Source organism: Petaurus breviceps, unplaced genomic scaffold (assembly GCF_028583685.1).
Source record: "Petaurus breviceps papuanus isolate PSGF00001 unplaced genomic scaffold, PetGlider_PUasm1.0 139, whole genome shotgun sequence".
NCBI lineage: Eukaryota > Metazoa > Chordata > Mammalia > Diprotodontia > Petauridae > Petaurus > Petaurus breviceps.
The window spans coordinates 671,917-686,416 of NW_027185697.1; the positions used below are offsets into that span (position 1 = coordinate 671,917).

The window sequence follows — 14,500 nt, forward strand, 5'->3', positions numbered from 1 at the left end:
GAAGAGGAGGAGGAGGGTGGAGAGAAGAGTAGTGAGGAAAGAAGAGAGGAGGAAGGCATAGAGAGAAGTAAAGAGGAGGGAGAGTGGGGAGGAGGGAAGAAGGGGGACGGGGAAGAAGAGGAAGGAGTGGGGCGAGGAGGAAGAGAAGTAGGGAGGAAGGGGGAAAGGGGAGCGAGGAGGAAGCATGCCCGACTTGTGGCGCACGGGGCCGGCTCTCCCGGGAAGCGCTGTGCTGGGGCTTTCTTCCTTCCCCGAGCGCACCCAAGCGAACGCTAGGTTCTCTGGAAGTGGCCCAAGTCTCGGGGGGCGGTCTGGAGTTCCGAGCCGCCGGGCTTGCAGAGATCATTGTTTTGCCAGATTCAGTTGGTCCTGCGGGCCCTCCTCCTCTACCCCCGCCCCCGAGTCTTTCTTGTGCACCTTTCCCCAACTTTCCTCCTGGCCTCAGACCCACCGGTCTCAGTTTCCAAGCCTCCCCTGCCCTCCCCCTCTGCTCTTTTGGGGTCTGGGGCAGATAGCGTCTGCTGGCCCCAGTCTTTCCTGGCCTGGGGGCACCTAAGAAGGGTATAGGGGCTTCTCCGTGGGCCAGGTCCCCGCCTCCCAGGCTTCCTCCCCTTGCTGGCGGCAGGGAGCCCCCGGCCCCGGGCGGTGCTCTGAGCCGTGACTTCCCCCGTGGTGATGGGCGCCTTTGATCTCGGCTGCCTGCTGAGCCCCCTTCTTTTCAGGAGAGGGGGGAAGGGGTAGGAGAGCCTGGGGCACTCGAGAGTGAGCAGGAGAGCAGCAGGAAGGGCTGGGAGGTACTGGGCTGGGGGTGGGGTGGGGTGGGTGTGAGTGTGTGCAGAGAGGGCTGTGAGGGGCTAGCTTCCGCCTCTTCCCCTTCCCCCTTTCTTTTATATCTCCCGGCTCTCTTCCCTCTGGTTATTCATTTCTAAGACAATTATCTAGCCAGGGATGGATCAGGCCTCTTAGAATCCATAAACATCCCAGCCCCAATCGTGGCAATTTTCTTCCTGTTCAGGGTCCTCTAGTGAGAAAGGACCTTAGGAATCCTTGGGTGCAGCCCCTTTCTGATTGTGTCCCAGAGAAGCCAAATGAGATAGCTCCAAGAGGACCCCAGAGGGCATCTGACCCTACCTTCATCTTCCAAGTGATAGAACATTCAGGGCTCAGAGAAGAGAAACAAATACCTTGGCAGAGGTCTTCACAGGCAGCTAGTCGGTTGAGTCTAGATTCAAACCCAGGGCCTCTGACTCTGGATCCGATGCTAATTCCACTCTCCCAGAGCTCCGGGTATGGGCACACAGGTGGTGAGTGAGTGGTGGGATTTTGGAAGGAGCCCAAATGTAAGTAGAAAAAAGTCTGAAAACTTCATCATTACAGACAGAGAACTCATCTAGTCCAATCCTGTCATTTTACAGAGGAAGAAACTGAGTCTCAGGAAGATGAAATCATTTGCTCAAGATCACACAGATAGCAAGCATTACAGGCTCATTTGAACCCAGGTCCCCTGACTCATGAGATGCTGTGCTTTTCATAGGACCGCACTGCCTTTTAAGATGAGGCTTCCTACTGAGGAGTGGGGTGCAGCATGGGAAAGATGTTGGGTCCAGAGTCAGAGGGCCTGCCTGGGTTAAAAGTTCATCAGCTGCATGACTTCGGGTTTATGTCATTTAACTCTTCTGGGCTTGAGATTCTCATTCAGCACACTAGACACTTAGGGCTCTGCCATGATGTCTTTAGGCTAGCTAGTTCCATACCGGGAAGGAAGCAGAGGGCTTTGACTCCAAATTTAAACAATGTTCAAGAGGAGTTATTTGAGGAAGGGGCTTGAGGAGGCCTGGGTGGGCAGGGTAATGGTTAGCCTGCCCTCCAGGTGACCTTTCTGCCTCCGTGCAACAGCCTGTTGACCAGATCCCAGCTTAGAACCCGCTTTGGTGATGCTTTCCCCTAAGCTGCCTGGCAGGTTTCCACATCCAGGCTCACTCTTAATTTTATTCATAAGTTTTATTAGTAGAATGGAAAACAGAGGGAGGGGATTGGGTTTTTCCTTTACTCTTGGGGACTGGAAAGGAGGGGCCCAGTGGAAATGTTGATCTATTTTGTGGTCAAGCCACATTCTTATCTTTGTTGCTCTGGGAATTGAGAGGGAGGGAGGGAAGATGGGTGTGTGTGTGGCTAGAGAACACGGGAGAAAGCTGGAACCAAGAACAGGGTGTTGTTTTCTTCTTTTATAAGGTAGGCATGATAGAGAGACACTGAGAATGAAGCCACCCTAAGGCTAATTTAAACCATTACTCACCTGGGCCAAAGGCAGTGCTGATTTTGACAGAAGGCATGTGGGTATATGCCTTATCTTATCAATTCCGTGCAATGCCGATGAGCAGGAGAAGCAGCTGGGGAGGCTTGAGAGAGGGCTGGCAGCTAGATGGGGCAGTGGGTAGAGTAATGGACTTGGCAAGATCAGGGTTTGAGTCCCGCCTCCTTAACTAGCCCTGGGAAAGTCACCTACCTTCTCAGCCTCAGGCTCCCCATCTGCAAAATAATAATATTATTAATAATAAATTAAAATTAATAATATTTTGGAATAATAATCTCTGGGGGATATTGTGAGGACCAAAATGAGATGAGGTATGTAAAATACTTTGCAGTCCTTGAAGTGGTATGGAAATTTGAACTGTTGTTATGAGTAGGGTATGGTTCTTATCTTTTTTGATGAGGTTCAGATAGAAACAGTCCAGGTATGGCCTGCTGTCCTGTAATTCCTTTTCATTGAATGTTCCACAGACATGCACATGTGGTTAAAATAACTGCTTTTTATAGTTGAAGAAAGGCATTAGGATGCCAGTTTGTTCACTGTAAGTTGCTCGGAACCATTCTTGGTATGATAATAAAAAGAACCGCAGCCGCAATGATAATAATAGCTAGCATTTTATGGCACCAGACACTGTGTTAAATGGTTCACAAATTTTTCATTTGAACCTCACAACAACCCTGGAAGGTAGATGTTATTATTATTATCCCAATTTTAGAATTGAGGAAACTGAGCCTAACAGGTCATATGACTTGCCCAGGGTCACACAGCTACTGTGTGTAAGAAAGCAGATTTGAACTCAGGTCTTCCTGACACCAGGCCCAGTGCTTGTGGCAGTTTTTAGGGGTGCAGGGACCCCTCAAGGACTGGAGAGCAGGACAGGGTTGTTGTCTGGAAAGAATTCACAGACTCAAATGTTTGTTAAGTCAAAGTGGCAAAGGTTTAATTTTAAGCTTTTCAGCAGGCAAAAGTTCTTAAGGAACCTGTGATCTTAGAGGGGCAAAATGAAAGTTTATATAGGGTAAACTATAGTAAAACATGTGCCAAGTAGGCTAACTAGGAGATTCAAGGTGGGATTAGGGAGTGGTTAAGGAGTGGTCAGTTCTTAAAGGAACATGTACTTTTTGTATTTACTACACAGGCGTTATACCCAAAGTTCACCAGGAAAAAGCCTAAGGTGGGGGGGGGGGGGCAGGGCACAGGGCTGTGTAAGTTTTTAGGTCTGCTAGGTCACAAAGTTAATTCGCCGTCAGGGTCAACCGAGAAACACCCAGTCTGCCACCAATCGTCATCTCGTTTGACAAGATAAATGTAGGGAGTATGTATACTCTTAAGTTTAGGGTACACATAATAAGGGGTCCAGGATGCATGTAATGAGTTGGGGAGTTGGTTTAGGCCATCCGATGGGCACTGAATACCTTTATGAGTCAGTACAAAGCCAGCTCAGACTAATAATTGCTACAGGCGTGGTTTGTTACTATACCAGGGTGAGAGATAAGTGTTTTGTTGGAGCCTATTTTTGAGGAATTGCTAGGCATAGTGTCCTTGGGCTGGGGAGAAACTGCCAGGGGTAGTATTTTGAGGCCAGGGAAAAATGTGACCTTGGAAGTGGGGTCTGAGCACAAGCGCCCAAGCACCCTGTCACTTGCCCTCTCCACCGGGCCACTTAGCTGGGCAAATACAGGAGCAGACAGGACAATACCTTAGCATGTCCAAAATGGAACTAATTATCTTTTCCTCCAAACCCTCTCTTCTTCTTCGTTATTGCTGTTCAGTCACATCTGACTCTTTGTGATCCCATTTGGGGTTTTCTTGGCAAAGATACTGGAGTAGTTTGCCATTTCCTTCTCCAGCTCATTTGACAGATAAGGAAACTGAGGCAAGCAGGGTTAGGTGACTTGTAGAGGGTCACACAGCTAGGAAGTGTCTGAGGCAGATTTGAACTCGTCTTCCTTTTCTTTACTCCTTATTATTGCTAAAGGCACTACCATCTTCCCAATCAACCGTGTTCTCCATCCTTAACCCTTCTTTCTCATCCTGTCAGAGCCAATCTGTTAACGAGTTTTGTCAATCCCACCTTCCCAGTATCTCTTGTATACCTCTGCCCCATATCTACTCTGAAGCTGTCACCACACTGGTGCAGGCTGTCATCACCTCTGGCCTCACTGTTGCAGTGGATTTCTATTGACCTCTCTCAATCATTTCCCCACTCCAGTCCATCCTTTACTCACTGTCTGTACCATCTTCTGAAAGCAAAGGTCTGACCATGCCACCTACCTCTTAAATAAATCTCAGTGGATCCCTCTCACCTCAAGGATCAAACTAAAATCCTCTCTTGGGTTTTTAAAGCTCTTCGTGTCTTGGCCCTTCCTACCTCTTCAGTTTTCTTATATCATACTTATCTCCATGTATTCAGTGATACTGAGCAACCTGCAATTTCTTGTACAAGGCCCTCAAATTTCCCACTCTGTGAATTTTCATTGGCTGTTCTTCATACCTGAAATTCCCTCCTCATCAGTGCCTCCTGGCTTCTCTGATTTCCTTCAAATCCTAGCTAAAATCCTACCTTCTGCAATAATCCTTTCTTGGTTCTCATTAATCTTAGCGTCTTCCCTCTGTTGACCATCCCAGAACTGTCTTGTCTGTACATAGCTGCCTACATATTGTCTCCATCATTAGACTCTGAGTGGCTTGTGAGTGGGGACTGCCTTTTGCCTTTCTTTGAATTCCTGAAGCTTAGTACAGTGCCAGGCACATAAGAGGTGCCTGATAAATGCGTGTTGCTTTGGATTGTTGACTTGATACGTACCTCATCCTCTTCCCATGGGATTTTGATCTTCTCAACCAGTTCTCTATTCTTGGAAAGTCTTTGTTGCATGTCACTGGGAGATTATGAGTATTTGGGATGGCGATATCTGTTAAAAAGATTATTCTAAATTTTTATGCATCAGTGTGATGTCCCGGTGATTCTAGGGAAGAGTTAGTTCTTTGGTAATAGCCTGGTTGTAGTATAGTTTATTGGTTGAATTCCCCAAGATATTTTGAAGGTGTACTTTAAGTATGGGAATTTGTCAGATCATTAACGATAGAGACATTCTGTTGTATGATTCTAGCTTTCAGATAATGTCTTGAAAGGTATTCAGTAGGTGCTAAATGCTTATAGCTTAGAACAATGTATTCTGCTGCCTCCATCGTTTTCATGTAGGGAGATGGTATCTTACTTCTTCCTTTCTGTTCTCCTTATTAGAGGTAGAGAAATACAAGATTGATTTCTTTGCCTCGGCTTCTTAAGAATCACCCTTCTGTAGTTTTTGGTAGTAATGACCCGGTCCTAAGTCACAATCATAAAGCTTTCTGTTTCCACAGACAAATCAACATGATTCAGCCATTTCTTGGTTAACATGTTGCTGGTTGAGTCCATGAGGATGTTGCCCATAGAGGGTCTTTTGATTTCACTCTTGGATCTTAGTCCTTTCATAGAATATACCTGAAGGTAAACTACTTTGGCAAGTGGTGTGTTCTCGTTGTCAGCCTTTGCTGTTGTTCTATCAAGTGATGTCTGCTTATTCCAAAAGCATTTTTGGGGGCTTTTTACCCGTTTGTCTTGTACTCAGAGAATGTCTCTCTCCTTTATGTATTGGGTATGTATGTATCCTTGGGTGTATTAATCTTTCTGTGGCAGCTCTAGGGTGATGGCCCTTTGTTTTGCTGATCTGAGAATGACTTTTACTTGGGTACTCTTCAAATCCATCATGATCCATTCTGCAGTCCCTCAAGTGTACACTGAGACTGGTATTGCAGAGCTGCTGATTACTTTGAATGGTCCATCCTGTTTATCTTTGATCTCAGAATACCAGCAGATCCTTTAGTGTCTTCAGCCACAACCTTCTCTTTAACTTCTTTTTGCTCTGTGTACCTGGCCTGGAGGAGATGAAGGTTTTGTAGGTGTTGCCATCATCCACTGCAGAAGCTAGGTGGCACAGAGGATAGAGCACTGGGTCTGGAGTCTAGAAGATCCAAGTTCAAATCTGATCCCAGACACTTACAAGCAGTGTGACTGTGGGCAAGCTACTTAACCTCTATTTGCCTCAGTTTCCTCATCTGGAAAATGGGGATAATAATAGCACCTTTCTCCTAGGATTGCTGTGAGGACCAAATGAGTTCATAATTGTACAGTAGTTGATTGGTTAATAGTCCAGTGTCAAGGCAGGATTGCAGAGTGGATGAAATGCTAGACTGAGTCAGGGAGACCAAGGTTTAAAGTCTTCCTTAGATACTTCTTAGCCTTGGGCAGGGCAACCAGGTGGCTCGGTGAATAGAGTACTGGGCTTGGAATTGGGAAGACATCTTCATGAGTTCAAACCTGGCTTTAGCTGTATGACCCTAGGCAAGTCACTTGACCCTGTTTGCCTTGGTTTCCTCATCTGTAAAATGAGCTGGAGAAGGAAATGGCAAACCACTCCAGTATCTTTGCCAAGAAAACCCCAGATGGGGTCACGAGGAGTCAACATGACTGAAATGACTCAACAACAAAAAAAATGACTGACCAGCAACAACAAAAATCCAACTCTTCTGTTGGACTCGATGAGATAGCGTATGCAGAGCAGTTTGAGAGCCTTACAGTGCTAGATTATGTCCAGTATGGTCATCACGCTCATCACATTTGCGTCTGTCCCATGCGTCTCCTTTTGCTTTTTGTTTAAATGTACTTTTTTTTTTTTTTAAAGCAATTGGGGTTAAGTAACTTTCCCAAGGTTACACGGCCAGTTATTTTGTGTTGGTGTTAAGTATCTGAGGCTGGAACCGATCCCAGGTCCTCCCGACTCCGGGGCTGGCACTCTTACTCACTGCACCACCTAGCCGCCCCGAAATGTACTTTTCTTTTAAGCGTTAACTCTTGCCCCTCATTGGTACCACACATTGACTTTCCCCGTTTCCCTTGCCTTTTAGCAACGTGAGTTGAACTCTTTCTTATGGACTATAAAGAGAGACCCCCCCTCCTACTTTTTTGGTACAATTCATGTGCCGTACACGCGGGTCTGGGATTTCATTCCTGAGAACTCCAAGGCGGCCTTCCAGCAGAGCAGCATTGTGTACTTTGAGCTGGACCTCACGGACCCTTACACTATCTCCGCCCTCACCAGCTGCCAGCTGCTGCCACAGGGCGAGAACCTCCAGGATGTGCTTCCCCAGGACATCTACTGCCGTCTCAAGCGCCACCTGGACTATGTGAAGCTGATGATGCCCTCGTGGATGACCCCAGATCAGCGAGGGAAGGGCCTCTATGCTGATTACCTCTTCAATGCCATCGCGGGGAACTGGGAGAGGAAGAGGCCGGTGTGGGTGATGCTCATGGTGAATTCTCTGACTGAAGTGGACATCAAGTCTCGCGGGGTGCCAGTGTTAGACTTGTACCTTGCCCAGGAGGCCGAGCGCCTCAGGAAACAAACTGGGGCAGTAGAAAAAGTGGAAGAACAGTGTCATCCTCTGAATGGGCTTAACTTTTCTCAGGTAAGTATTGTTTTGGTGTGAAATAGTATTTAGTGTTGACTCTAGGATTTAATATTGAGTTAAAGAACTACCTAGAACAGAGGGAGGTTAAGTGATTTGTCCAGGGATGTATCAGAAGCCATATAGTAACTGGGGCATGCATGTGTGTATCTGTATATAGTATGTAAGGCTCTATATAGGCATATGGGGACAGGTATGGGACATGTGCTTTTATTGGCATAGACAACCCATAGGTGAGGAAGCTCTTTCCACCCATGAAAGTTGGTACCTTCTTTGCAACTTATGGTCTTAGAGAACTGCCTAGAACAGAGGGAGGTTAAGTGATTTGTCCAGGGATGTATCAGAGGCCACATATGAACTCAGATCTTTCTATCTTTGAGGCTACCTCTCTGTGCACCATATCACATAGCTAGTAAGTATCTGAGGCAGAATTTGAATTCAGGTCTTTCTGACCCCAAGTTCAATGTTCTTACTCACTGTACCACTGTACGACCTTTCTTGGGATATCCTCTGTACCCTCAAACGTAACATGCCCAAAACAGAGCTCATTATCTTCTCCTCCTGAACCCACAACTTCCCACAACTTTCATGTTATTATTGATGGAACGACCATCCCCTAGTTACTCAGGCTCACAGGCTGGGTGTCCTCCTTACCGCAGCCACCCCACATATCTTACCCATTTCCAAATCTTGTCTCCCAAGATCTCCCTTGTAGGCACCCTTCTCTCCACTTGTGTTGCCGTTACTGTGGTACAGCCCCTCCCCACCACTTGTCTGATTATGCTTTCGCCTACTCTATGCTCTCTGCCTCAGCCCTCCTCGCTCCAATCCATCCTTGATTTAGCTGCCAATGTGATTTTCCGAAAGCCCAGGTCTGGCCATGTTCTGCCCCTCCTATTAAACCCCTGTGACTCCCTATGATTTCCAGGATCAAGTACAGCATTGTCCTCCTTTTATCTTTTAAAGACTTTCACAACCTGGCTGATCCCTGTCTTTCTGGGCTGCTCAGTGTTTTACTCCCATGTACTCTATGCTGGCCTACTTCTCGCCCCTTGTACCTGCCCCTTTGCCTCCCATCTTTTTGTCCTGGGAGTCTTCTATCCCATTCCTTTCTTATCTGTGTTTCTTGCTTTTCCTGTCTTCTTTCAAGACAGCTCAACCGCTGCTCAACATACTAAGGACTTCCTTGACCAAAAGATGAACCCCCTATAAGCTAAAATGTTTATAGCAGCCCTATTTGTCGTAGCAAACAGCTGGAGAAAAACAGATGCCCATCAGCTTGGGAATGACTAAACAAGAAGTGGCTCATGAATGTAATGGAATATGATGGTGCTGGTGGAAATGGTGACCATGGCGGAGGTGAAGTTAGCTAAGCCAAGAAAACAGCATATGCAGTGAGTGCAGCAATGTGCATACAAAGAACCACAGCCATGAAACAATAAAAAAGGAAGGTTGTGAATTATAAAAAACCAAGGTGGGCCTTAAAGAAGACACAGAAGATACTTTTTTCTTACTCCTTTGTAGAGGTTGGGGGCCCATGGGTGTGGGACATCGCATAGTGTCAGGTTGTTTGGTTTGGGGTTTTTTTTTTTTTTTGGTGTGTTGAGAAAGTTTGTCTACATTTTTTAAACTTCTTATTTCCTTTAAAAAAAAATTCTCTTTTATAACGGATGACTCTCTGGGAGGGGGAGGAAGGGGATACAGTGGATATCTGGGTGATGTTAAAACAAGGATGCCAATAAATGTCTAAGGAGAAGATGAGTCAAATCCCACCCAGCCTACCAGAGACCCTTCTCTGGTTCTTTCTCACATTCTGTGGCTATCAGAGAAGCACTAATGCTTCACACCTGGGCTCCATCTCTATCACCACAGGCTAGACACACCTCTTTCTCTGGTTCCTGGTGGGTCTTCCCGAATGTGCTACTTGTGCCTACTTCCTTGTCTTACTCAGAGGAGCAACCTGATTTACCGCACACACAGGAGAGCAGTTCTTCCCCTCCATAGCTAACTGACTGGGGAAGGATGCTACACTTTTGGCAAGAGAGGCTTAGCCCTGATGACCTTGTCTCAGCAACTGGAGTTCTTGTATGGATAGAAAGCTATGCAACAACATGCCTTTAGCCTAATTCAGAGAGTTTCTACTGCCTTTTGTGCTCAGGCTTTCCTTGTGGTTTAGAGAGAAAAAAACATTTTTCACTGGTAAAGTGAGATTATTTTTATTTTACTTTAATGTGAAGTAAACTTCACTGATTTTCCTTCCTTAAGAAGGGCTTGGATAATCTCTCTCTCTCTCTCTCTCTCTCTCTCTCTCTCTCTCTCTCTTTCTCTCTCTCTCTCTTTCTCTCCCTCTTTTTCTGTCTTCCTTTTCTTTTAATGTTTGTTTGATGGATTTTGTTTTTATACAAAAGCCTTAGAGGAGGCTTAAAATAAAGAAAAGTAGTTAAATAAAACAGTGGGTTTGATGGACAGTCCATGCAACATTCTTCACTTGTAGTACACCATCTTGCTGCCAAAAGGAGGGAAGTGTGTTTCATTGTAAGTCACCTGAAACAGAAGTTTGATATAAGGTAATAAGCTGAATCCTGGTGTCTTTCTTTGTTTTTTTTCACCTATTGTGGGTACTTTGTGTATTGTACTTGGGTTTTTTCTTCATGCCTCTGAATCAGTTTATAGAAGGAGAGGCAGATTAGTATAATAGAAAGCTTACTGGCTTTGCAATCAAAGGATCTGTGCTCAGATCCTGGGTTGGCCACTCACTATTTGTGTGACCTGTACAGGTTGGTGGTGCCATAGTGCACAGAGCACCAGACTTGTCATCAGACTCATCTTCCTGAGTTCAGATCCCACCTCAGGCACTTACTAGCTGTGTGACCCTGGCCAAGTTACTTAACCTCATTTGCCACAGTTTCCTCATATGTAAAATGAGTTGGAGAAGGATATGGCAAACCACTTTTTCAGTATTGCTGCAAAGAAAACCCCATGTGGGATAGTAGAGAGTCAGACAGGACTGAACCATGACTTCTGTGACCTTTGGCACTCTTTCACACTTTGAGCCTCTCTGTTTCTTAATCCGTAGAATGCAGGGCTAGGACTAAATGACCCCTTCTGTCTCTGAACCTATGATTCTGTGGCTCTGTGTGTTTCTCCGAATTCCTTCCATTTGTTGCTTATGGCGGCATAATTCAGTTCCATTGCGGTCCCAGCCTTGGGATCTCTTTGGAGCCACATGAGACCTTGCATATCCTACTTCTCCCCTCCCCCTTCTAAATCCATTGGTGACAATCAAATCAACACTAAGCCAACCTTGAGCCACCATCCTGTTCTATCTAACTTTCTCCAAAATATTCCACCCTGGCTGCCACTTCCTTTATATGTATTGTCTTCCTTTGTTATAATGTACGCCCCTTGTGGTCAGGGACTGTCTTTTTCCTTGTATTTGTATCCACAGAGTTTAGCACAGTGCCCAGCTAAGTGCCTAATAAATGTGCATTCATTCATTCATTCATTCAATCACACAACACCAGTTTACTCAGTCCATTTCCTAATCAGTGGACACCCAATTTGATCCCATTTTTGTTCCCTTTTTTTGGGGGGGTGGTTGTTTCCACCATACAAAATGCTGCTATGAATATTTTGATATATCTGAGACTTTTCTTTCTGTTTCTTACCTCTTTGGGATGTATGCATGCCCAGGAGGGGATTGACAAAAATTGCTTCCTTCCCTTTTCTCTGTATCTTGAATGAAAAGATGTCATGTTTCAGGATTGGGTGTGTGTAAGACTGGGTGAGGAGGAATGAGGCTCTTTACCCCAGGGACTCATGGGGTCCCAAGAGGCTGTTGGGTGAGTTCTAGGCATGGGCAGAGAACTTACTGCTTTATCTCATGTATATGCCTCTACTGACCTCTTCAGTCAATCCATGGTCTACTCCTGGCCTCCTGAATAAAAGTAATGACAATAATAATAACTATAGCTAGCACATATAGTACTTTGATATCTTCAAAGCACTTTATAGATATGATCTGAATAATAATAGGGATCACTCAGTCATAAATGGAACAAGTCTCTTATTGGAGTGAGTCTAGGAAGGGGGTGTTAGGATCCTATTGCACATCTCACTGAAGGGGCCCCAGCCCTAGCCCCAGCCCCAGCCCCAGCCCTGGCTTTGGGGGATGGATTGGTTGCTCACCTCTAAGATTAGACAAGAGTTAACCTGAGGTTTTTTATCTACAAAGAAATAGAAGGTAATTACCCGAGGGAGAGGGTGCTGATAACTTCAAGCTTGAGGACAAGGACAGTTTCATTTTGACTCCACACCCCAGTGTCTAGCCTGATACCTGGCATTTAATAGATATTTGCTGGTTGATTGTAGGGAACCACAAAGGACTAGTGTTGGAGGGGGTACCTGGACTGTGCCTGAGGGGAAGCTAGGGATTCCAGGCAGCAGAGGTGAGGAGGGAGAGCCCTTCAGACCCAAGGGGACAGCCTGTATAAAACACATGAGGCAGAAAATGAAATCCCCATCCAGGCTCTGGCAGAGACCCCCTTCTGTCCTGACAACCATCCTGAAGGCCAGTTGAAATATTAGACCGTAGACTTTCCCCTGTCTGTCTGCTGCAAGGCCTGGACTGGAATGGCTTGGGAACTGAGTGAGGGCAGAGTCCCCAGGAGCTGGAGATGCCCTCAGATCAACTTGCTTAGGAGAGCTCTGTGACCATAGGAACTGAAGTGGTTGTGGATCATTCCGGGATGGATGCTGTTGGCTTTTTGGAGGTGGTCCCTTGCTCTTATCCTCTGGAACCCATTGCCCTCTAGGACCCAAGGTTCTTACCACTAGATGCCTGTCCTCAGCAGAGCAGACTGGGCCCACAGATTAAGGCTGAGAGAAACCTTCCTGTCCAGTTGGATTTACAGTAGTTGCCAATATAAGATTTCATTTGTTATGGAATATTCCTGCCAATAGATGGCACTAACATTTTAGTGCTTCCTCCCAGGTAGCTTGTGATGCTCTCCAGAGCAGGGACTTTTAATCTTTTGTGGATCACAGAGCCCTCTGGCAGCCTGCTGAAGCGATGGACCCCTCCTCAGAACAATGTCTTTTCAATGCATAAATTGAAATACAGAGCATTACAAGGGAAACTAATTCTACTGAAATGCATTTATCAAAATATTTATTTTTTTAAAGTTCAGGGGCCCCAACCCAAAGATCTATATGCTGAAGTATGGCAGAAGGTGTCTCATTTGGCATCCCCTGTCCCTGCCCCATAGCTCATTTTCTGGAATACACATCCAGCGTTTTAAAAGTTTCCCAGCAACCCCAATAGTCTTATTCTCCAGCATAATCCTTGAAACTAGGAAAGTGAAAAGGCATGATTTGAAAAGATGTAACCTCATGATGTCATTGAAGTCCTTACTAAGGGACCAAGGTGGGATTTGGGCCATAGTACATTAGAGAGAAGAGGGCATTTCTCCAGTCTTTGTCTTGTTAGGGCATTGGAAAAGGCTTTTTATATTGCTTTGGAATGGGAACTTGGTATTATAGATTGAGCATGGAAAGGGGCATCTATCCCAACCTTACCCTCCTACTCATTTTAGAGATGAGGAAACAGACTCACAAGGGCACCTCCTTTGCCTAAGATCACTCCGATACTAAGTGGCTAGATCTGAACTCAGGTCCTCTGATTCCAAAGAGGGTAATTGGCTTTCCTTCATGATTAAAGAATGGACAAAATTGTGAGATCAGTTTGCCTTTTCCCTTGTGGGACCCTCATCAGCTTGGCCTTCGTGTTGAGCTTTACAGTCTGCAAGAGAGGAGCAGTGTGGCATAGTGGGGTCAGAAAGACTTGGGGTCAGTCTCACTTATCTCTTGTATTCATTGTCCGATCCTGGGAAGTTCACTTAATTCTCCAGCGCTTCAGGCAACTTAGAATATTGAGGCACAGAGCCAATTCCAGGAGATAGAGAGACTTCTCTCACCTGGAGTTCTCTATATCAGTTGAAATCATGGATGCCATTAAAAATGGTTCGCAAAAAATGCTTTATGTACGTTACGAAATTTAAGTCTCACAGTAATCTTGTACTAGGTAGGTATTAGTATAATACCTATATTATATGCAGACATGCAGAGTGTATGGGCCAATAATAGGGGAGTATTTACCTTGTACCTTGTACCTCCCCCCCCCCAAATGTTTCCCCCAGGTTGTGTTCTGAGCATGTCTTTGGTTCTTACTATAGGTGTTATCTCCATTTTTCAACAGAAGAAACTGAGTTTTAGAGAATTGATGTGACTTAACAGTCATATAACTGGTGTCAGAGGTGGGATACTGTAGCAGCAAGCACCCCAAGCGTCCTCAGGGTGGCCGCCCATACAGGTTCTTGGATCTGCTTTGTTAAAGGAAAGCAACTCAAAATGGGTTAACAAGCTTACTTTAATCAGTCAGACATATATCGTTTACCTTGTTCAGGGGAAAAAGGTCAGCACCCCAAACTTCAAAGTATACAGGCAGAATTATCAAGACAGAAACAGATCAAGTGGACAGCTTTCCAAACTGTCCAGCCATTACATCCATACCCCAATCAACATCTGGGTTTTTCAAAGCCGGGGGGGGCCCTGGACGACGGCTTCCCAGAATACAGATCAGATCACAGAACACTTCTCAAAGTGAGCCCCCAAAACAAAGCC

At 45.6% G+C, this 14,500-nt stretch overlaps 1 protein-coding gene across 1 annotated transcript in view; it reads left to right on the plus strand.

Annotated features, from left to right (window-relative positions):
- Positions 1-14,500, plus strand: part of TRABD2A (TraB domain containing 2A) — a 55,872-nt gene that overhangs the window by 578 nt on the left and 40,794 nt on the right. The window contains exon 2 of the mRNA XM_069065829.1: positions 7,259-7,819. Coding sequence (XP_068921930.1) covers positions 7,259-7,819 — 561 coding nt within the window. The remainder of the gene's footprint in view (positions 1-7,258; positions 7,820-14,500) is intronic.